We start from the raw sequence: 24,331 nt of genomic DNA on the forward strand, positions 1-24,331 counted from the left end.
TACATGCTGCAACTTTAAACAATTCTTGCAGCTTGAAGGGGCCGTGAAGACAAAATACGTTTGCTTTATTCGAAAAATTTGGTGTTTTACAGTGACCCCCAGCACTTGTTCGGCAGCAAACGAGGCTGTGTGCACTGAGGAATGAAGCGTTTTAAGCCAAAATTTTAATTTCCCACCGCATCATGTGTTTCGTGACATTAACAACAGCATATCTAGGGCAGGTTTATAAAACAAAGGTTTGTATGTTGACTAAGGCGGTCGCCCACGGCAAAAACGTACTAGTTTGTATCAGACTTGTACCTGGCTTATTGCTACACTTGATAGTAAGCGTTCGTGAAAAATTCAGTTTGCTCGACAAGCAGAGTCTTGTAAGTGGCGATGTCGCTTATGCCACTTGGCCAGGCCGTGTCGGACAAGCCCAACGCGCTCAATGGCTGTGCGACTTCAGCCGGCATAGTGCGCGCCGTACACACGGATGCTTCTGTTTACATGTTTGTTCGTAACTCATTGTTTTCCCCACGATTATTACTGCTATAAAAAGAATGCGCACTAAATTTAATCACAAATATATCATTTTGCAAGCTTATAGTCCCTGTTTAATTGCTTTAGATTTTGTCAGCCTCAGCCAGTCAAAAAAGTAGCCAGAGTGTCGCGTGCCTGTTCTCTGTTCCTCATTATGCCACCTATTTTAGTGAAGTTTGCGTCAAAAGTGGTGTCAGTTTTATTCTAACAAAAGCAGTCTATCAGAAGAACCAAACTTGCATTCTGCCTTCATTCAAGTTTCCCGCACACTTCTATGCCTGCCTTTTGTGTATCTCGGTTTCTTGCTCAATTGCAGTGTTGGCAACAAGTGCAAAAATGCAAACCTTGCACCTGCTACAGGAAAGAAATCACATGTACATGTCGTCCCCCCCCTCCTACCCCCCCCCCCCCCCCCCCTCATTTTCCGGGCTTAGCAAAAATGAAATATAGGAAAAGGGAAGCATTGTGAAGGGGTACCCACAGCCCCTTGTATCTCGGGGGCCCCCCATTTGAAAACCATTGTTCTGTGGCATGTTGCTCACCTTTGTGAGATTGAACACGTATTGCATTTCTGCGAAATGGTAGAAATTTGGGTTGTGAAGATGCCGTTCATGGAAACAACCTAAATTGATAGTGATGTGCAGGAAAACTGAGCTTGTGCAATATGTTGTCTTCTTACGGGAGCACATCATGTGCAGTCATTTTTTCTGCCTTTCACTATTGAAGAGGTCTCTCTCTCTCTCTCTCTCTCTCTCTCTCTCTCTCTCTCTCTCTCTCTCTCTCTCTCTTTCTCTTTCTCTTTTTCTTTTAAAGGGGGTAGTCTTCCTTGGGCTACCCATCACTTGATTCAACCAACCGGCCAGTAGTGGAAACAATTCAACAGAAAGTACTATATATATGCAAGACTGTTCCAAACTACAGAAACCACTTGCATGGGTCGTACAGAGTCACTTTATACAGCACCAAGGAAACTGTTGGGGCTTTTGAGGCAAGATGCCGGTACATAACCAACAGAACCAACTTTCTTTTAATTAAAAATGCACGCTGGATTGGGTTTTATGATAGATGAAGAAGCAAGGAAAACTACTTTACACCAACTGGCCTTGTGCCATAAAACCCCATAATCATTATCATGCTTTCCACCAACCTGTGTGCACGATTGTCCAAGAATGAAGAAACTCTTCGCACACCATTTCAGGAATGGTGACTTGCTGCTTTCATCAATTCGACTGTTGTTTTTCATGCACTAGATGACTTTCTTGGGAGAAGGGGTCGACCGTCATTTTTCTCCATCTCTCTGCTTCACGTGCAGGTTCTGCAGCTGGTTTGCGTACCACCTGAGCAACTTCCAGTTTCGGTGGACTTGGGACGACTGGGTGGACACGGCTTCCCTGGACCCCCTGCACCCCAAGTCAGTCTTCTTGCGGCAGGCCCTGCACCGCTGCCTCAGGTGAGGGGCACAGTATTTATGTCCACCTGCTGAGAAATTCATTGTTTCAATGATCTTTTAGGGTCTTACATTGTTGCAAGAAAAGCAATAGAGAGAGAGAGAGAGGAAAAGAAGCTTGAACATCCATTCAGAAAAACACCAATGGGTCTGACATATATGTCGTCATCATCATCAGCCTATCTACACCCACTGCAGGGCAAGGGCCTCTCCCATTAATCTCCAATTATTCTGATCCTGTGCTAACTGCGACCAATTTATCTCTGCAAACTTCTTGATCTCATCTGCCCACCTAACTTTCTGCTGCCCCCTGCCAGGCTTGCCTTCACTAAGCATCCACTCTGTTACCCTTAATGACCAACGGTTATCCTGCCTTCGCATTACATGCCCTGCCCACGTCCATTTCTTCTTCTTAATTTCTACTAATATGTGCTTAACACGCGTTAGGGCATTACATGCCCTGCCCCCGTCCATTTCTTCTTCTTAATTTCTACTAATATGTCCTTAACACGCGTTTGTTCCTTGACCCACTCCACTTTCTTCTTGTCACTTAACCCTTTGAGGGTCGAATTTTGTTGCCAAATGCGCCCCCCCAGGACCGATTTTTGTTATTGCTGATTTAAATTCTTTTGGTGAATCTATTTCAAGAAGAAATTATCGTATTTTTTTAGGGTGACCATAAAGTGACAGAAAAATCGTTCATGTTGTTACATACATGTGCTTTATTAATGAGAAACACAAGAAAAATACTAAATAAAAACAAGAGAGTAACAAGCTGGCACCTTTTGAGTGAATCGAAATCAGATAGACATCAGTTTCGCGGGCGCAAAAAGCGGGAAGCGCCCGGAGGACAATACCGAAACCAGCCGCTGCGTGCGGGCGGATGCGTGAGCGATAGACGGTGCACCACTCCTATAAAATACCAAAAAAAAAGCGAGAAAAGAGCCTCAACGAAGGTGGGCAGCTAAGGTTTTTAGGTACCTATACTTGAAAAGCATGGACACGCAGTGGTTAAGAAAGACTAAAAGGCTAACGATGAAATACGGAAAGAACAGTGGAGAATCCAAAGCAGCCAAGGTAACCAAAAAAGAGGCAAGGCAGATTGAAACGAATAAATGGAGGGAAAAAATGGAAGCTAAAATGTCGTTAGAGACGTACAGGGCTGAGAAAATGGACATCAGAAAGGAAAATTTCTACGATAATTCCCAGGGCAGTGCTTTGCTTTTTGAGCAGGTTGCCTGCGAACTGAGAGTTTTGTGGGGAAGTATTCACAAAATGATGGGGTATGCGTGGTCTGCGGAAAAGAAACAGAAACTATGCGGCACATAGTTTTAGAATGTGAGGGTATCCATCCAAATTTACATGAAGGGAATATTGGGCTTCCAGAAGCCCTAGGATTTAAGGGTATCAGAGAGGAAGTTATCTTCAAGGCTGTCGAGGGGACGAAAAGAAGATTAGAATGCTGGTGGACGAAAAGCAGAGAGAGGAGTATTGCCTAGGACAGTTACCACCTGTAACAGGGAAAAGAAAGTATCTCGGGCCTAATAAACTTTAGTGCCTGCCCTAAGCAGCGCTAGTATTAAACCAAGAGTGTAAAACATGGTTATATTAGTCCTTTTTGGTAAGATGACATGTCATCACCCCGCTTCAAAGGGGAAACTAATAGCAATCATCATCATCATCAGTTTCGTAGGTGCCCTTGGTCTGTGGCAGGCACAAGAAGCGAGAGGCGCCCGGGGGGTGATACCTAGCGCGCCCCCTCGTTACCGGATGCGCAAGCAATAGCAGGCGTGCCGCTGAAGTAAATCATAAAAAAAATAAAAAGAAGAGCCATCAGCGCAAGAAAATAATTTGACATATTTCCGCAGTGTGGCAGCTCATGCCAAGCAAGAGAAGTTAGCGAAAAAGGCGCGCTTTTTAAACATACAAGCGATGACTTACATATACGTTATTGACCATTTTGAAGGTGTTTGCAGAGGACGTATATGTACGTCTGTGACCCCCCTGAAAGGGTTAATGTTACACCATATATGTAACATGACATTATTTTGTGTAGTCTTGAAGTTAGTATTTTGGCCAGTCTTCAAGTTGGTCATTTCTTATAATCTCGAACTAACTAACAATGGCCCAACAATTGTGCTTGAAGTCAGCATGATTTTAATTTCCACAGGTCATACTTCTATTTATACCACAATGGGTCTCGTCGTCTAACACCTTGGAGCTTTCCTAAAGCATCGTTAGAGAATCTCGTAGGCAGTGTACTGAAAATTCAGACTTCTTTCATGACGGTTGCAGACTGGTAGGAGTAATTTTGGAAGGGAGAGCTTGTGTCAGCAGGTGTGGGGACTAAAACGTGTCGAATGTTTCTCCCATCTTAACTCGGTGCCCGAGTGCCTTGAGTGATGAGTGTGGGTGCGGGGGATGCTGCAGGTTGTCCTACCATCAGCGAGTGGTGGACCTTGTGCCCGCAGCACTGGCCCCCTGCACACCAGCAAAGCCTGTGGCAGATTATCGCTTTGATAAGGAGGGAGCAGGTGGGTACCGGCCATAGCTTCCTGTTGCATGCGTCTGTGTACCAGCAGCTTCCAGCAGAGGCACAGCAGAGGCTGCAGGATGTATGCAGTGAGTGCTGATTAGGTGGGAAAGGCCTGCAGTATCTGCGTACGCGAAAAATATGCACCACTTGAGCATATTTCTGTACTGGGGGAAAAGGGCCCTTTCCTGTGGGTTCCAGTAAACCGTTTGTTAAAAGCAAAAACTGTGGGATTCAAAATATAACAAGTGCACCTAAATGAAGCCTTATAAATACATTTTAATGATACAGTTTTACAGATGAAGGAAGGGGTCAGAATGGAGAATTAAATTTCTTAAAAATGATTCTTTGGCAAACTTTAGAGAATATAGAAAATTTTTAAATGTTTTGGCATATACTTTTTTTTTTTTTCATGTATTAGCAGTGCCCTTAGTAAAAATATGTCATAGCTTGAGCAATTTTCTGGGTACAAAGATAGCCTTTTCGAACCCCAAGAAAAATGATTTCTTGCTTGGTTCCAGTGAAGATTTTTTTTAATGCTTTAAAAATTGATCAGAAACATGCAGGGTACATAAAAATAAAGTTAAACGGATGCCGCTTTGAAAATGAAGTTGGGAACTTAAATACAATCTGAAACTTGTCAGACGAAATTTTTGGAAAAATTCAGCAAGAAAATGCCACAAGAACCCAGAAAAAAAAGGGCACTTTTCCCACTGCATTTAAAGAGTTCAGGCATGCTGTGGTAGCTGCCTCTCTGACAGAGGTCAAATACAGGAACAACCAAATGTACAAGATTTCAGCATCCATTTAGGTTTCCTAGGTGGTCTAAACTGACTGCTGTCTATCCGGCCCAACCTGTTTCGGAGCTTAGGTGTACTTAGCACTTCCAAACTGCAGCTTACATCTATTTGTTTGTTTGTTCGTTTGTTTGTACATACTGCAGCTCTTTAAGGGCTATAGCAGGAGTGATGGAAATACAGAGTAGCGATTAGAAGTGCAACATTTCAGGGAATGAGAAAGACAATATAAACCCATACACACATTGCAATTCTATTCAGAACAAAAACTGTTCCAGTAAACCGTTTAAAGAGATCCGTGCATTCATGTAACAGCGCCCGTGCTTGTGCAGACGTCCTGCCTGGCGCTGCAGTGGCTGTCCGACTGAGCGGCTGCATCCGAAGCAAGTGCACTCCAGAGGAGGCGCTCGAGGTGCTGGCTGAGCTTCCCAACCCCTTGCAGGACGACGACACGAGTGAGCGTTTTCTTTGTTGTGTTTCTCCCGTTCTTTCCTGGTTGCTTCTTCCCCCTGTCTTGTCTTGGTCTTCATCTGCGGCCACATTACGGACTGGATGACGAGTGGGAACAATAACGCTTGGCGCGTGCCGTTTGTCCTGTATTTGGAGCTTAAAGGGCTGTGCTTGAACTGAGTAGCCACCTTCTGCAACAAGTTAATGAACAGAGTAGGCGATCTGAGAAAAGAAAAAAAAATGACCGGCCTTGCAGGGTACCTGCCCGTGAACACCGTGGTGCCCTGGAACAGTGGTGAAACGGCGCCAGCTACGTACTGACATTGCATGCCCGATTTCAGCACCAAGGCCTCCTTTGCAGGCTGCAGTTAGGCTTGGGACTTCCACAGTGCTCCTACCTAAAGCATTATTATTTTTTTTTAATATCAGAATCGGGTGGTTGACTTGCATCGGTTGTGTCAGCGAGCCTTTCCACATTGCACATTCGTGAATTAGAGGAAGAGGAACTGGCGACATCATCTCTGCAGGAGTTTTTTCTCGCAGCTGCAAAAATTGGGGCGAGAAAATCGGCCTTCGTTTCCTTCTCCTTTTCCTTGGGCCCACACCAGCCTCCTTGCAGTTTGCTTGTCTTGCAGAGATTAAGTGATCGCACATAAGCATTTCAGGACCCGACCATTATCTTCCTTTTCATGGGTTAGTGCGGGATCGTGTCATTCCTGCCATCTGTGGCCTGCAGCATCCATTTTTTTGCTTGAAGAAACACTGGTGTGGTTACAACAGCAATGCAAGTTGGGCTCTTGTGTTTGAGGGAGAAAGTCAATCATTATAAGTGAACCTTGCGGGCACTGCATATGGTGCAGTGATTAGATCACTAAAGCAGGCGATCTTGGCTATTACAGTGGAGCCGACGCACAACCCCCTGAAGATCCAGGTGTTTGTCGAGACACTACTGAACTTCACATCCAAGTCTTTTTCCCATGCATTCGCAGCCATTGCAAAGTAAGTGGCAGTGCGTAGCTTCCAGCTGCTCTCTCGCTGTTTCTCAAAATATTTGATTGATTGATTGATTGATTGATTGATTGATTGATTGATTGATTGATTGATTGATTGATTGATTCACACTCATTCATTCATTCTTGACGTGTTTCCCAGCATGCACCAAGCTTATGAAGCGTTGACTAGGACACTTTGCACTCTTTGCTAGACTAACAGCAGCAACTGTCACTTATACACTGGCTTAAGCCTAACGTTTTGCTTTAAGGTCTAACGATGTCAGCTGCTACCTGTAGCATGTCCTGTGTTTAGGCTTAAAGGGGCCCTAAATAGGCTGCCAAATGTTACGATTTTGCGTGCGCAGTCACTGGAGTACTATCCAAGGAACGTCATGCCGCAAAAATTGTTTAAATGCGTTAAGTATTAGCCGAGTTATCGCTCATTAAAAGGGGCCACCCATAAGGCCTGGGGCTCTCCTCCTCTAGTAGCTCCTCCGAAGCACTGTGGAAGCCGCGACGTCATCGACCCGGCGCAAGACCACCGAGAAAAACAGGGCAATCCATCACCCTCCTTGATGTACATGCAGTCATTGGCTGCGCCAAGCCCTGCGCGCGCTTTTTTTTTTTTTTAGCACTCGACGCGCATGCTCCGCCCACCAGATTCCGGTTGCACGGTGAGCGCTGTCGCTGTGGTTCGCGTTCGCGGCACCGCACTGGGCAGTGTCTCGTGCGTCATACAGGCGCGTCAGAGCCGGAAAGAACTGCGTCAGAGCGCGCAAGTGTGGCGGCAAGGTATGGTTGGTGAGCCAGGAGAGAAAGTGAAATCTTTTTTTCGTGTTTGTGCGGCCCCTGCTTTACGCAGAGGTGTAATATTTGGTACACGTTGTCGTGAAGGGGTACTCTAGCGATTGCGCGATTGAAATGGCGACCTACGGAAGCCTATTTAGGGCCCCTTTAATGTTGGGTAACCATCAAGTCTAGACTAACGATGTGTCAAGCAACATCATACTCATTGTACATCGATCTGCGAGTACCGGTTGACTACATTCACCGCCTCATAATGTGAAGTTGAGCCTAATGTTGGGCCGTCACATGTCCACATCACCCTCTCCCTCCATGGCGCATCAGCCTTAGTGCAAGCTTGTGTGAGAGGCTCCATAAATTTTCCGGAAAATTGGCAGAAGGAAGTTAATACAGTCGAACCCCGCTACAACAAACTCCACTTTAACGAAATTTCTGCTTCAACAAAATATTTCCAATTCCCTGTCAGCTAGCCGTAGAAGTCAATGCAACAAAGTCCTCGCCACAATGAACCATTTGTCAGGCTTGCTTTCGCTTCAACGAAATGTTCGATGATTTGGGCTGGGTTTGAACAATTATTTTACAATAATATAAGCAGAGCGCCAGCTATGTGTAACTTTTTATACATTCAGGATGCTTAGCTTCACCGAAAACATGTGCGGTGCGCTCACACTGCCACCCAAAACAACAACAAAAAAAAAAACTCAGGTGGACGCCATTGTTTGATGGTGATAACGATGTGGCTGGCCGTCTTTACATGAGGGCAGGTTCGGCAAGCAGGTGCTACAGCCAATCCATATCCGGTTGAAATCGCACGAATGTGCTCCGCTGCTGGCGCGGCGCCATCATGTATGCGTTGTGAGCAGCTGTCCTTGCCGTTTTCCTTCTACCATTCTTCATAGCGAAGAGCAAAAATCATGTTTCCGTGTTTGGTCTTGAAGCCAAGTCATTTAAATGCAAGCACGCGCGTCTTGCCTGCCAAGGTCAGTAGCTGCCGTGCCCTGTCAGAGGATAAGATAACCCGCCGCGGTGGCTCAGTGGCTAAGGCGTTGCGCTGCTGAGCACGAGGTCGTGGGTTCGATTCCCGGCCGCGGCGGTCGCTTTTCTGATGGAGGCGAAAAGCAAAAACGCCCGTGTGTACGAGATTTCGGCGCACGTTAAAGATCCCCAGGTGGTCAAAATTAATCCGGAGCCCTCCACTACGGCGCGCCTCATCGCCTGCGTTGCGTCGGCGCGTTAAACCCTACAATCAATCAGAGGATAAGATAACGGCACTGCTCCTGCCACAAGCGAGAGGGGGGCTTCCCACCGCCTAGCAGTTACCTGCAAGTAATCAGCTGGGTGGACACGCCTTGTTGTACAGCAATACATTTTGCGCCTGCATTTCTTCACCCCCCCTCCGTAACGCGTTCTTTGCGTGGAGTGAAAAAAACAGATAACCATTGGTCTGTTGTTAACCGAATAAACACGACGTTATTGGGCGTCACTCCTTTTTCTAAACATTGTATTATGCTGCCAATGATGAGGAAACATACGGGGCTATTTTTCTGGCCTTTCTGTGGTGTGTTGGGGCAGATAATAGCAGATTTTGCCTCAACGAATTTTTGCTTCAACGAAATTTTTCGCGCGTCCCGTCAATTTCGTTGTAGCGGGATTCGACTGTAGCGATTTTGCACAAGAAACCAAAAGAGACTAGCAGGGCCACATGTGTTGGTTGCATCCCATTTTTAACAACTGTGAAAGCAACCACGTAGTGGCCATTGCTCTTCAGTCCCAGAAACTTCATCACCCCAGCTTTGCCCACAGTGCCAGGCTTATATTTGCAGTGCGGCGGCTCAGAGGGTCCAACCCATCAGGTTGCCAGTGAACATAGCAATATTTGCTGTGATTCACGCTACAGATTCTTTATAAATAGCCAATAAATTACTTTATCAGTAAAAGTGTATCCCAGCAAGCAGTGGTTTGTGTGTAACCAGCCTAGACACTCATCTAAAGCCATACAGACAAACCAGCCTTCTTGCCCTCCCTGCGTAAAGTTGCTGTCCAAATACAAGAGCAAGTTATGTGACCATGCAACAGATCAAAGGCAATCCAAAACATACAAATACTTCCAACTAATTGATCGATGATAGTAGCAGTGTTTAAACAAGCCGCAAAAAAGCCTGCTTACTGCTTTGCCATAGGTTTCTTCAATGTGATCCTTGAGCTTTAGATATTTCCCTTGCATGTGCTAGTGATATGGCTGAAGGCTCTCAGGGGCTTTGTCTCTGTGAATTTCTCTGCTGGCTTCCAAAAGTGTTATCTGCAAGGAAAACAAAAAATTCAGTGCAAACATCCGTGAACCTGCACATGTAAAAATTGTCAGAAGTGGTGATTTGCTAACCGTTTTATCCTATTTGTTGGTTAACCTCTTCAATTAAAATATATATAAATGGCTGTTAGTCCAGATTTCTACCATGTCACACCACAGCAACACGGGGTTGCAACATGAAAAAGGCTGGCAGCATGTTCTCCCAGATATTATCTGCACGGTTACACAGAAGGCATGACATGGTGTTTTTTGTCCAAGTAGGCCTTCTAACAGCAGAGCTGGGTAGGCCAACACAAATCCATCCAGCGTACCTAAAAACCCTGAAAGTGTTAGGGTGGGTTGAATGATTTATACGTTGCTTCTGCAAAACCCTGTAACTGACACATTGTTGGTGCTATGGAATTATTGATGTTTATGATGGGTGGGAAAATTTTCTGCAGCACCTGTTGCCTCTCCCAGAATGCGTCCTAATCGTTTGTCGGTTGTTTGCTTATTTCCTTCTCTGTAGATTTCATTATGTGTTCCAAACATTGGCGCCCACCGAAGAGGCCCAGATCTGTGTACTGCGCAGCACCTACAACCTTTTGCACAACCATCAGCAAGTAGGTGGCTTTGTCGCAGCTGAGTGCGTGTGTGGTTGCACACAGTAGACAGTTTATGAGGGGGACATGGCTCTTAAAACAACTTCTTTTCATTTTCTGGTAAACTCTATAAAACTTCTCAGCCTTGCTGCTTTTTGCCACTGATTTCAGATTTGTCATCATTTTTTAGTCAGTCAATTAGTTCCCAAGGTAATTAGACATAATTAGCCATTTTGGGAGGATCAAGCATGAAAAAGAAAAGTAAAAACAGCTGGCTTTTTTTTTTTTTTTTTTTTTTTTAACGTTTGGAGCGTTGTTCTTTAAGGCTTGGTATGCGCTGAGATTTTTCACAGTGGCACACGTCAGTGAGACATTTCCTTGTCTTGATTTTTTCGATTTGAGTAAAACCACATTGTGCGACGAGTGAAGACGCAAAAAGAAAACTGTTTGATGAGGGCACTGACTTTCAGAGGACTTAACAAAAGTTGTTGCTGAACTAGTTGGTACATACTAAAAGAAAGAAGAAAACGTGGTGCAAACTAGACGGGGACGAAGAAGACAAGGTAGACAGATACAGGCGCCACGAAGAAGGCATTGCGCCTCTATTTGTCTTACCTGCTCTTCTTCTTTGTCTAGTTCACCACGTTTTCTTCTTTCAAAGGATAGTCACAGTGGTGGCCATTTTGTGGCTTTGTTAGAAGGTCGACTTCTTTTTTTTTTCTTTTTTTTTTTTTTTCTTTTTATGGTCCATTTGTTTGCTTTAACTTTTGGCTCACAAATTTTGCGGGTGTGTTGTGTAAGAACTGGTGTGAGAAGTTTCTTTGTGGCAAGCATCTTCAAATTTCTGCTGTGTCTTGCTCTTTACCAGATGATCATTGGCCTCATCGACAAATACCTCAAGACCCAGATTGTGGAATGCTCTGCCGTGGCTAACTGGATCTTTTCCAAAGATATGGCACCCGACTTCATGAAGTAAGACATTGCGTTACTTTGTCCTTGGTGCTTTTTTAGCTTGGAATAATATAGCTCCACTGCTTAAAACTCTTTCATTACGGCGGAAAAACGGCTGATTTTAAGTGCTTCCACAAAACGGTTTTTTTTCTCTTGAGCTACTGGACACACGTAGCCTTGCTATGCATGAAATTGTAGGTTATAGATTGCTCTTCCAAACACAAAGCAGCAGTTTTGTTAAAGGTACAATTACTTCCAGTTTATTCGTCAAGTAAACAGAAAAAAGCCCCCATGAAAAGTATACGACAAACACAAATCAGCACTTTTACCGAGACTAAAAATTATTTCAGGTATTTTAAGATATGCAAATTGTTCCTACGTTCCTTGGCTATGATTCAATATATAAATCAAGAGTGTACACCAAGTTTTGGATTTTTGAGGGCCCGTCAACCTAGCGCAACTGACGGCTGTGCCACGCCGCGAGGGCACTCAAGGGTGAGTGAGCCTCTGTAAAATGTGCATCCAAGTACCGTACTTACCCGATTCTAACGCGCACTTTTTTCCGGAAAAATAGGTAAAAAAATAGCATGCGCGTTAGAATCGGATACGAAACCGAAACCGAAACAGCAAAAATTTCGTCCCACCCATCGCCATGTCAAGATGGCGCTAAAGCTTTTAGCAACGATTTTTCGGACGCAGGAAGCATAGGCGCCTACTCCTAGGCTTTTCTATCGGCGTTCACACAAATCGTCAAATCGTTCCACTTGCGCGCTTGATAACAGCAATGGCAGCAGCGGCTCTCACGCGTTCAAAACAAGCGGTCGGCTGAAGCGTGCACCTCTGGAGAAGCTCACGGGATGGGCGTGTGAGGTGTGGGCCACGATCCCATCGACCATGGTTGAACGTTAGTTCAGAAGTGTGGCATCGCGAACGTGCTTGACGGCACCGAGGACGAGTTGTTGTGGTCAGCAGAGAGCGACGAGGAGTGAAATGAGTGAGATTACTTCGGGAAATAAATCACCCGTTTCTTTCGCATTCGTTTTTCTTGCTCACACAGTTCCGTGCGCGTTACAATCGGAGGTGCAAGTTTTTTCGTTTTTTTGTCAGGAAAATCGGGTGCGCGTTAGAATCGGGTAATTACGGTATACTCTTTTGTGTCCGCACAAAATCCTTATCAGTTCGGTGGTAAAAAACAAGAAAAAAAAAATCGACCACTCTCGACAAGCGTCGCACCTGAACCCTGCAGTGCTAATCTGACACGAGCGCCAGGTTATCTTGAAGGTGATAGCGCGATACGGCACGGTGCATTTGGCAAAATATCCCGGCCGTACGTTCTTGAGACTCTAAACACAAAATCAAAACCGCAGTCGTCAGATAAGAAGCACGCTTTGTTTATAAATACAGCGCAACGTCACGACGAAATTACCTGCGAGCGCTTGTTGAAGTGCGAGGCACCTGAACCGGAGCTTCGTCGTCCTAACTGAAATCTGAAGATCCCACATCATTGCTTGACCCCTCACTGCTGCTGGAATCAGAAAAATTGACAGCAGGAGCTGCCGAAGTGCTTGCTACAGCAGTCCGACTGTGGGGAGCACGGCGCGAACCCGACGCCATTTTTCCTCCTCCTCCCCTCTACCGTCGGTTCAAATTTCTCTTGCTCACCGCCACCACACGAGACACATAAACAAACGAAACCGAAATTGAAAGAGAAGTTGCCAATGAACGCACCAGATGGTGATAGTTGTCTGTGGAGCGTGGGTTTCAGATTTTGCGGGAGATTTAAAATCATCGGACGCCGGCTTCCGATTGCCTATGGCGCCGTCGTGAAAGAGTTAACTCTTTCATTACGGTGTAAAAATGACGGATTTTGAGTGCTTCCACAAAAAAATTTATTTCTCTTGAACAATGGGACACATTTAGTATTGTTATACGTGATATTGTAGCTATTAGTTTGCCTTTTCATATACATAATAGCAGTGTCGTGAGAAATACAATTCGAATAATTGTATTTCTCACGACACTGCTATTGTATATGTCACATAAACAAAACAAGATACACACAAAAGTATAAGCACACAAGGAATAAGTGATAGTACTAAGCCAGAAAATTATTTTAAGAATTCTGAAATATACAAACTGTTCCTAGTTTCCTTAGCTATTGATTCATATATACATCAATACTGTATGCCATGTCTTGAATATTTCAAGGCCCATCAACCTAGCGGCCTTGACGGCTGTGCCACTAAGCAAAGCAGTCACGCAAAAGTAGAAAGTATGCATCCAGGCATACTTATTTGTGTTATCACACAAAGTCTTGATCACCTCCATAGTGAAAAACAGAAAAAAATCCAGCGCTCTTGAGAACCGACGTGCGTCACTCCTCAGCGCTGCTCCGACATGGGCACCAGGCTGTCTCGAGGGTGAAAACTGGATATGGTGCGGTGCATTTGGCAAAATATCGTGGCCGTACGTTGTCGAGATCCTAAACACAAAAGTAAAACCGCAGTCATCAGATAAGAAGCACGTTTTGTTTATAAATACAGCGCAGAGTCACAATGCCAACGCTTGTTGAAGTGCAAGGCACCTGAACCGGAGCTTCGTCATCTGAACTGAAATCTAAAGATCTCACATGGTTGCTTGACCCATCACTGCTGCTGGGATCAGAAAAATCGACAACAGGAGCTGCCGAAGTGCTTGCTACTGCAGTCAGACAGTGCGGAACAAGCGTGGCGCGAACCTGACACTATTTTCCTCCTACTCTCTGCTACCTTCGGTTCAAATTTCTCTTGCTACACCGCCAGCACACGCTACACATAAACAAACGAAACCAAAACTGAAAGAGAAGTTGCCAATGAACACACCAGATGGCGACAGTTGTCTGTGGAGCGCGGGTGTCAGGTTTTGCGGGAGATTTGAAATCATCGGACACCGGCGTCCGATGACCTATGGCACCGTACTGAAAGAGTTAATAAGTAGTTGTCCACACCCCTTGTATAAGGACTTTTGTTCCTCGTGTTAAAAGCTTTGCTGATTGGTGGATTCTTTTTATTATTATTAAATAATTTAAAGTTCTCATGTCAAGCTTATACTTTGCATTAGGGAATTTCAGAGCTCTGGGAAGTGGCTGGACAGCAGTTGTGGCTCTTTTGTGTTTTACTTTGTTTGTTACTTAATTTTACAATATAGCCTAATCACCACACACCCACAGACATGCGCAAATATTTTTAACGATGCCTGAACAACATTTATGGTACATTGTTTCAGAAGTAGGTGCAGCTTTATTTGTAGAAACCTGTTAATTGTAGCTGGTTATGATGCCATCAGACAATGCAATGCATAGTGCATTAAATGTCTGTGATCTGCTCTTTTTCCTTGGTTTTTTGTAGGCCCTTCATTTGGGAGGTCCTGCACCTGACCATAAGAAGAATGATCAAGCATGTTGGGAAACACGAGTCTGAACTAGAAGATGCCAAAAACAAGCTGAGCAAGGTAAGAGGCAGTCTTGGCACTTTTGTTACCGCAATCTTTGGTTTTGCGCTTGTACTTAGTGGCAAGAATTCATGCCAAAACAAAAAATCAGTTTTTTTTTTTTTTTTTTTAAGTATGTGGCAGTGCTTATCTCTTTAAGCTATCTCATTGACCAACTCAGGCCAAGGGAGCAGTATTGGACATTACGATGTCAATCTGTCAAAGGAAAAAGGCAGTGAATTTTTACACAAATTCATAGCCTTCTCATTGTGTGTTGGTGTATAATCTCAGTGTCAAGTGTGCGACACTGCATAAATTAAATACTTCACAAAATACTTTCAGCCATGCTTAGGCAGTGCTTCAGAAGTCCTTTAGGGAGACTCTAGTTTGTCGTGGTGAATTGTTCTGGGATGTTGTACGTTTAAAGAACACGTACTTGTGCTGCCGAGGCGGTGTAATGATGGCACTTGTCCCTGCATTGCAGAATCCTCTAAAGGGGGTAAGTAAGTTGCAGGGCTAGAAAGCCTGCTGATTTTTGGGCTGTGTCTTTACTGGGGCCACTGCCTTACTTGCACAGCCCACCAAGCTTTGTGTTTGTATGTCTGTTTGGTACAATGGTATGCTCTTTCCCTCGCTTGCTAGGTGAGCTGTATTAGTAGTAGAGCAATAGGTGGTGTTCACTGAAAAGTTTAGAGGGCAATTTCTTCGCTTGGCAACACCGAAAACCGCCATGACCGTGGCCACTGTGGCTGCGCATGCGCTTTGTGCCCGCATCTCGAAGAAAAAAAAAAAACACCAGCGTGCATCGTATGTCGCTTTTCAACCTGATTCTTGGCAGTAGCGTCTACAGATATATTATTAATTGCACTCACATTACGTAGTGGCACTCTACTTGCCGTCGAGCACTTTGCATCCGTCGTCTCGTCCAAGGTGTCAACAGATATGAATAATGTCAGCGACATTTTAATGCGATGCTAGGATAGAATAGAGAAAAGTAAAGATTTGCAAGGTGAGGAAAGAGTAGTGAAAAGTCGTTCCACTGTGGGTGATCCCGTCGAACACAACACGCGTCGAACACTGCTGGCTGGCGTCATGCTGCGTCTGGGAGACGAGAAGCCTCGAAGGGAATGGTGAAGCGTAGAGGTGAGCAAGCTTGCTGTGGTGAGGAGTGAAGTCCGCGGCTGTTCCAACCACTTCGGAGTTTGCTGGAATGGAGTGTGGCCGACAGATAAGTACTGGGTAGCGGGAGCTGGCACTCGACAGCCCACAATAGCAGGGCAAAAGCTGGGTGGCATCCAAATCCAGGGCAGTGGCCAGTGTAGACGAGTTGCCGAGAGTGCCTGATGGTGAAAACAACACTACGCGATATCCGCTGGCTGCGCAATCAAATACGCGCAGTGGAACCATGCGGGAGCTGAAGGTGCATTCCGCCACGGAAAGGAACACTTGTGGTGCATCGCTTAGAGTGAAAGGAATAAACACGTTTCTCCACAAGGTAATGCTTTTAATCTCGGTGGGACGGCCTGATGCATGTGCCGCCATGATGGTGGCCATGCGTCCCCATTGCTAAGGCGACCGACGTGGTTGCCGGCATGCACGCCACCCCAGTGAACACATCTATGTGTTTATCGGGTGTCGGCCATTGGTCTGTTGGCGTAAGTGTAGGCAGCGGTGGTAACGAGATACAACTTGGGTGTGCTGACAGAAAGTGACAGAGCTGCAGGTAGTTATGTTGGCTCATTAACTGACAACGCTTCTGTAACTACTTGCAGTATACGCTGCCACCTCTGGTTCAAAAATTATGTAAATCTGTACGAGGCCTACTATGTGGTGCCCTGTGACGAAATGGCCAGTGATAGGTGGTAGCACATTTGATTATTGTCAGGCGCCTTTACAAAAGTGAGGAAAATGGTCGCAGGGGCTTGCCAAGAAACCTTTCTGCTTGCTTTTGCCAGCTGTGAACTTGCCATTCAATTGTGGGGAAGCATAAGAGCTGCTCATGATAATCTAGGCATTCCACAATTTCTTTGATTGGCTGCCAGTGAAAGAGTGTGGGGACAATCCTAAAAGCAGGCTAACCTACACTTCTGACCAAGCCAATGCATCGGTGGCATATAAACGGGAATGGTGAAAAAATGCTTGTTTGTACGAGCTTCTGTGGCTGAAACAACTTGTCATCATAGTAATGCTTTAGCATGGGAAGCGTTCGTCTCGTGAGAGAGGGTGAAGAGTGCCACCTAGATCTGAAAGAGACTCTCAAAGAAGAGGGGGGGGGGTGAAATAATGAGTGGCTGTTTTGGGAAAGACGCAGATAAAGATGGGCGGGTCAACCTGATTTGCGTCAAGTCAATGAATCAGCCAGAAGGAACTTAGTATAGGGAGTGTGAGCGACTTGCAGAATATCCATTGGAAGATGGACTTCACGAGTTGCTAGTTGCTATTTTTGTTGGTGGGCAGTTTCGGATCCGTGTAACCTACCTACCTGCCTACCTACCTACCTACCTACCTACCTACCTACCTACCTACCTGCCTACCTTCCTACCTACCTACACACCTACCAACTTATCTACCCTCCTAGGGAGACCGGAATTTTTTACCAAGACTGCTCAAGACTATTCAAGCATCTCACTGTGGCATTTCATTCTTTAGCGAGCAGACCGTACGGGATGCACCATTTCTGCACATAAGGGATGGGCGGAAAAATAGCTATCAACTTGCCATGGGTGTCGTGTGGGCTGCTGTTTGCTTTTCTGTGAAAAAGAAAAGAAAAGTGCTTTTCTCACTGTGACATTGTTCATGAACTCATATTTCGTTACATGCTCACCTTACGGGTGAGGCAGCTGCGCATATTGTGCAGTTTTGATAGAAAATCCGTTTTCCTTTGCCAAGCTGCCCCAAAAGCACAAAAATGGCGCCAAACTGCTCCAAAACGGCCAAAGATTTTGACGCACACGTCAGTTTCAGTGGGGAAAAATTAGGACTTCAGAACATAATTTTCCAGGCGGTCCCAAGGCAACATTGTTTTAAGCAGTTTTATCGATGATCATCAATCAATCAATCAAACAATCAATAACGGATGTGACGATCACATAGCAAAAATGCCCAAATGTCAGTTTTTAGAGGGTCACATTTTCAAATTGCACATTCTGTATGTTTTCATAGTTTCCCCATTGAAAAACGTTGCAAAGTGCCAGTGACAATACTTATGTCAACTAAGGTGACAGTCTATTTCCGCAAGTTGACGAAAAAACTGCATTTTCGATGCGCCGTATCTCCGGAATAACACCACCGGGCGCCGCCACCTTGGTATGGTTGTATTGACCGAGCCCTCGTATTCCACTTCCTGGTCGCCTTTTTAAAGGAGCCATGAAGAGAAAATGCAAGTTGGTTTTATTCGAAAGATTTCGTGTTTTATAGTGCCCCCAGTGCTTGTCTGGATACAAACGGTGCTTTATTCTCTGAGAAATTAAACATTTAGGTTAAAATCTTGATTTTCCCGCTCAATCGTGCGTTTTTGTGGTCCCAAATGACATCACAGGAACCAACCGCTCTGCAGCCTAGAGTACCTTCATTCACGCATCCGCCGTACAGGGTAGAGACACGTATACGCTGGCGCCGCCATTTTCGGTTGCTCGCTCGCCGCCAAAGCAAGTCATTGTGTCAAAACTGCGTTAAAATTATCGCCGCAACGCGGTTTACTGAAGAAGTTTGAATCATATTGTCTGTTTCGCGTTGCTAGGTCTCGTGGGAAACGAAAAGAATAACGCGTTGAGCCCGTTGGCCTAATTGCGGCGGCACGGGACCGTTCAAAGGTTGTCTCCACCCTGTACAGCGGTGTTGGTTTGTTCCCGCGTTTCTTTACGTTCCGTAACCTAGATGGCGCCACCATACCGTGGCAAGCGTTTAGTTTGTTTTTGCCCGCATTTAAACCTGGCTTGCTTTTGTTCTGGGAGAAAATATTCGTTCCCTGAAACAGTGCTCGCTCGACAAATGGGGTCACGTAAGACACCGTTGCTTGCGTCAATCGGCCAGTGTCGTCCGAGACAACCCCAAGCCCCGTAGTGCTGTGCAGCTAAACCAAGCATGCTGTGCGCAGTACGAACAGCAGAACGCATCAGTACTTCTATGTTTACATGTGCTTTCGTAACTTCCACTGTTTGTCCCATCATTCTTATTGCTTTGTAAAGAATGTGCCCTAAATTTAAGCGCAAATCGCTCGTTCGTCTAGTTTGTAAGCTCTACCTAATTTGCGTCTGCTTCTGCCAGTCTCCGCCAATCGCAGAGCTTAGCTCATGTGACATCATAGGTTCTGTTGCGGGAAATGAGCTGGTGGGTCGCATGACCATTCCCGTTTTTCCTAATTATGTAGCTTATTTGAGCGAAGTTTACGTTAAAAGTGGTGTCAGTATGATTCTAACGAGACAATCTTTTGAATGAACCAAACTTGTGTTTTCTCTTCATGGCTCCTTTAATCGTCTCCCAAAATTACACAAACAGCAGATAAGGAAAGATGGTGAAACAAAAGAAATGCTAGCTTCTAAAGCGTGATTGGCTCTCTGGCCGGGTTCGCTGAAACAGCCTTCTTGATCACTGGGCGCCACACCTGCTGCGTTGTTCAGGCGCTTTGCACGCTTCGCCGATTTCTTTCCCTAGTTTAGGTTTCGCCGGCGGCTGGGACCCGTTTAATCGTTTCATCTGTCGCGGCGATTAGGTATGCTTTAGAACGAGCGCCATATTACAAGACGTTGCGTGGCTGGAAAGGCGGAGTTTGGGGTACCCACTGATGTGAAACACAGTGCATGTATCTCAAGGTTCGTGGAGCGAAATTTTGGACTTGTTCCGATGTTGTAAAACGCTGAGTTATTTCTGTTTTACAGAGAGCTTTCGGGCCACAGTAATGGGATGATCGACTTGCCAAAAGTTGCGGCAGAAACTGCATTGCTGTGAAGTGTTCGAGCAGCGCCCAAACTATTGTTGTCACTTGTTAAACTGGTTGCTATTGTTAAACTCCAGTAGTAATTATTAAATATGTCTCAAGTGAAATTACTGCCAAAGGCGAGGTGACTAAATATGCCAGCGTTACTAAAATACTGTTTAACGTGCACCTTGGGGATTGAAATAGAAGGGCCGGTGGGGTGCAACGAGCATTGCCTTGCTTTGTGCAACTTTGACCTTGGCTCTACACTCGTTCATGCAACGCGGTTGGGGATTATGAAAATAATCATTTCAGCAATCAAATGATAATTAGGACACCTTATGATTGCAGTGTTTTTTAATTTGGTATTTTTAACAGCCCTTTACATTGCCCATGCATACGGCTTCAATAAAATTTAACAAGTTTGTAAGAAGGTAGCGCAGTTCTTGCCTTGTGATACTTTTTAAAAAAATCTGCCTGCGAATGCTGTTTCAGTGTGGTGTACATCCCAAACTGATGAAAGAGTGTATTGTTCCCTTAGTTGCTACAAATTTGATTTTTTTGGGCTCCGCCTGCCGCGGTGGCTCAGTGGCTGAGCCGTTGTGATGCTGAGCACGAGGTCGTGGGTACGATTGCTGGCCACGGCGGCCGCTTTTCTGATGGAGGCAAAAAGCAAGAACTCCCACTTGCATGAGATTTCGGTGCACGTTAAAGGTCCTCAGGGGCTCGTAATTAATCCAGAGCCCTCCACTACACGCGCCTCATTGCCTACATTGCGTCGGCGCGTTAAATCCTACAATCAATCAATCAGTGAATTTTTTGGGCTCCTAAGATGTTGTATTTGATGTCATAAAATGCTCCAAATTGAAGTTACTCTGCTCCAAAACTTAGATTTTGCTGCTCCAGAAACTGCTTCCAAATCTGTTTCAGCTGTCTCACTGCTGTCACGTGCAAGTTTCAGTCATATTAAAGAGGAGCTGGAGCTAAAGTGCAGCTTTATATATACAGTGTGTGCATGTGTGTGCACGTGTGGGTGCGTTTACTGTATAGTACAAGCATAACTAAGAGCAGTCTAAGCGATGATAGCATTTCCTTGAGTTCGTTCAATGCACCACATGAACCAGTTCAGGCAGTGCAGCACGTCACCATTCGTTTCTGTGGTGCAGCTCGCGGCACCTGAACGCGCCGTTTGATTCACCGGTAGTGCAGACTGGTGTGGGGCGAGTTTATGGCTTTGCCCTGGCTTTGCTTGCGCTCCCTGCACAAGGAGGTACAGCCGCAGACAGAAAAAGTGCAGGTCTGGTTCCGCTGATTATGCAGGATGGCAGAACCGGCACTGCACTGCTGGTTCAAGACGTGCCGGCTGTTGATCAAACAGCCTCCTTGCTGAAAGGTTGGGAAGACACCATGGTGGTGCCTGTGAACAGCACAGACAGCATTTTTTTTTTTTTTAATAATTTGGGCCTCATTATAACTTGCAAAGTTCCACTCTGCTTCTGAGCAAGTTTTGTGAATAAAAATTGCATGACTAACAGGTTTGCCAATAGGCGCTTTCGTGTATACCTACAACATATCTTGGGGGATTCCTTGTGGGATCTGCTTTTATACACGTTGCTTTTCTTTGATGCCTTCATGCAAGCTGACGTGGCCAATTGTTTACATTCGCTGTGTCGAAAAGAACCTGATGGCTCTAGCTGTGTGTTTTGCATTCATATGCAGGAAGACATTCTTTACTTGGAAGAGGTCCTCTTGGTAAGGTACATTGCTGGCAGACAGCTGAATTGCTTTAATTAAGGAGCCGTAGCAAAAAAATTGATGTGAATGCATGTTTGTGCAAGTAGCGCTCGGTTGGTGGAATGTGTGGTGAGGCTGCTCTATTTCTTTTTCTTTTTCTTGGGCAAAGGGGGGTCCCAGTTTTATTATTCACTTTTAAGGTGTAGAGTCTCTCAGCAAATCATTTTACCTTGCAGCCGGTGATTCTTAGGGTCACATGGCATCTGCTGCTACATTTTGTTAAGGGCAGTCATCTTTTTTTTTCCCCAACAAGCCCAAACTAGCAACTTCGTAAGTGGTACAACCCCTTAGTTACAAGCACGCCCACCTGCCCAAATTGGCAGCAGCAGAGCCGAGCAGTAGCTGCCTTCAGTTAGCATGAAAAAGTAGTTATCATGCGGTCATGTCATTCGCAGTTTTCACATTCCGATTTATGTGACACAGACGGTGCTTACACAGTGGCAGTTACCAAGATGTCTGTGCACGATGCCAGGGCTCGTCTACGAGGCGTCATTTGCTCACACAGTGGTAGCACACTGGGTCTTTTCCCTTGTGCCTCTTTCAATCGCCTAAGAGTCACACCTCAAGCAAGCCACCCTAACTAAATAGGGGGAAAGTGCTGCCTGTACATCAGTGTATATACGTAAATGCACTCGCCTTTTTCTCTTCCCATCTGTCTTTCCCTCATCCAGGGTGACCCAAGTTACAAGGACCATCCCACAGACGAAATGGTGGAGCGAATGGAAGAGAAGTTGGAAGCAACCCAGAGTGACCTTAAGAACCTCTTCCTCATCATTTTCCAGGTGTGGATCACTGTGAAGAGATGCGTATTTCTCTGAAGATGCATATCTTCGTTTCTGTCCCCCATTTTTTTTTTTCGCTTCTCTCTCTCTCTCTCTCTCTCTCTCTCTCTCTCTCTCTCTCTCTCTCTCTCTCTCTCTCTCTCTCTCTCTCTCTCTCTCTCTCTCTCTCTCTCTCTCTCTCTCTCTCTCTCTCTCTCTCTCTGTTGTGGGAAAAAGAGAGGAGACTGGAGGAATGCGCTGAGGATTTTGGGGTGAACAGGAAGCAGCGACACAGCTTAGCATACAGCTCCAAAAATTCCATTCCACTGAAAGGGCTGGCACCTCAGCAGAATTTTCTGCGATGTTCGTGGTAATGAACAAGCCACTGTGAATGTTGTCATTGAGCCAACACTTTTACGTTGCAGAGATTCATCATGACTCTGACCGAACACATAGGCCATTGCGAAGTTGAAGGCACCAACTTCCAGACCTACTGGTTCCGGTGGACACTAGGACGCCTGCAAGAAGTCTTCTTCCAGGTAAGCTTGTTTGTGTTTTCATGACTGAACCTCACCTTCAACCTAAACCTCTTTCCACACATATATGTAATATAGTAACCCCTTCCGGTTGTTACCAAACTAATATTGGCCATTTCCGATTATAGTGGCCTATACTTTAGAATTAATCAGCTATTCGAATTCAGCAACTTTGCAAACTGATGTTGATGAAATTTTTTGCGGGTGTGCAATGTGGTTCGTATTTCTACGTGTCAAAATACAGACATGTTCTATTTACTTGAAAATGAGAGCCAATGCAGGCACACTATTATTTTAACAGTGGTTGGCTGGGAAACAGGGCTTGTAGAACTGCTGTAGTTATCAGTGCTTTCTACAGCATTGACAAGTATTAAATAGTATATTCAGAACACAATTTTGTCAACTAAAACTAGCGTGTGCCTAGAATCATGAAAGTATAAGGAGGAACATAATTCATCACCACCTACACCGACTGGCTCGGCTCTGGAGGTGAAAAACAATGTCGCAGACTAGTCGCCGAGGCAGTCGACGTGCTCGGCCTGTAGTTTCGGCTGAATTAACTCTTTTCTACTCTACATAGATTATGAAAACTATAATTTGCCCTTTCAGCATTTGGACACCTTGGTAAAAAAAAAAGATTTGTCATAAAAGGCTCTATTTCTTATATGACTGTGTTCTCTCTTCGTTTCAGCATCATGAGCACGTCTTCAAGTATGTGACAACATTGGAATCACTTCTGTTCACCAGCGACATTGACCCCCATGTGCTGGAGGTGTTCCAGCAGTTCGCCGCACTACGCGCATAATTTGACAAATAATCAAACAGCGTCCACAGTTTCAGTCTGTTTGCTCAGTGTATAATGTGCGATGTTCGAGGCTTACGACTTGCACAGTCCGCAAAAAACCTTAAAAACAAATGTGAGCCTTAATGCACAAATCTCACTATTTCTTCTGTAATAAGAGGTTCTGGACATTGCACTCAACGTGCGTGCTTGAATTGGGCCCTTGTTTTAGTTCCTCAGACTAAGGTGTTTCATATTTCACTCTCTGTGTAACAGACCTAAGCACGTTTCTTTCTGAGCAATGGACTGACTTTTCAGCACTTGTTTGAACCAAAGGAAATTGTGTTTCTTCAACCTAACAGCAACAAACTATTAGGCGTAAATAAACAGTGGGGGCGTGGTGCGACAAAAAAGAAAATGCAGTAAGGTGGATCATGTTTTCGAATAAAGTTGATGCATTTCGTTCAACTGCTTGACATTTTTTCTGTTTGTTCATGAGTGATTGTTAATTTGTAACAAAGAAAAAAAATGCTTTTATCTTTAAAGGGACTGTGAAGACACGCATCTGTATTTCAGCATTTGATTGCTTGCACAACTCCGCTCTGACCCCAGAAGACAGTTTTCACCACAATAGATTATTTCCCACTATGCAACATTAGCTGTGAGGTCATTAGGGAGGTACCAAGAACAG

The 24,331-nt window shown here is 45.1% G+C and overlaps 1 protein-coding gene across 1 annotated transcript in view; it reads left to right on the forward strand.

Moving 5' to 3' along the window:
- The window catches only part of Cbp80 (Nuclear cap-binding protein subunit 1), a 37,363-nt gene extending 13,247 nt beyond the window's left edge, over positions 1 to 24,116 (forward strand). Inside the window, exons 15-24 of the mRNA XM_077699518.1 lie at positions 1,835 to 1,972; positions 4,400 to 4,503; positions 5,632 to 5,754; positions 6,649 to 6,748; positions 10,362 to 10,455; positions 11,303 to 11,406; positions 14,772 to 14,874; positions 22,234 to 22,344; positions 22,749 to 22,862; positions 23,551 to 24,116. Of these exons, the coding sequence (XP_077555644.1) occupies positions 1,835 to 1,972; positions 4,400 to 4,503; positions 5,632 to 5,754; positions 6,649 to 6,748; positions 10,362 to 10,455; positions 11,303 to 11,406; positions 14,772 to 14,874; positions 22,234 to 22,344; positions 22,749 to 22,862; positions 23,551 to 23,664 (1,105 nt within the window). The 3' untranslated portion in view covers positions 23,665 to 24,116. The remainder of the gene's footprint in view (positions 1 to 1,834; positions 1,973 to 4,399; positions 4,504 to 5,631; positions 5,755 to 6,648; positions 6,749 to 10,361; positions 10,456 to 11,302; positions 11,407 to 14,771; positions 14,875 to 22,233; positions 22,345 to 22,748; positions 22,863 to 23,550) is intronic.
- The last annotated feature ends 215 nt before the right edge of the window (positions 24,117 to 24,331 follow it).

The sequence above is a fragment of the Haemaphysalis longicornis genome, unplaced genomic scaffold (assembly GCF_048455015.1).
Source record: "Haemaphysalis longicornis isolate Haplotype H1 unplaced genomic scaffold, Haemaphysalis longicornis Haplotype H1 scaffold_2, whole genome shotgun sequence".
Taxonomy (NCBI): Eukaryota; Metazoa; Arthropoda; class Arachnida; order Ixodida; family Ixodidae; genus Haemaphysalis; species Haemaphysalis longicornis.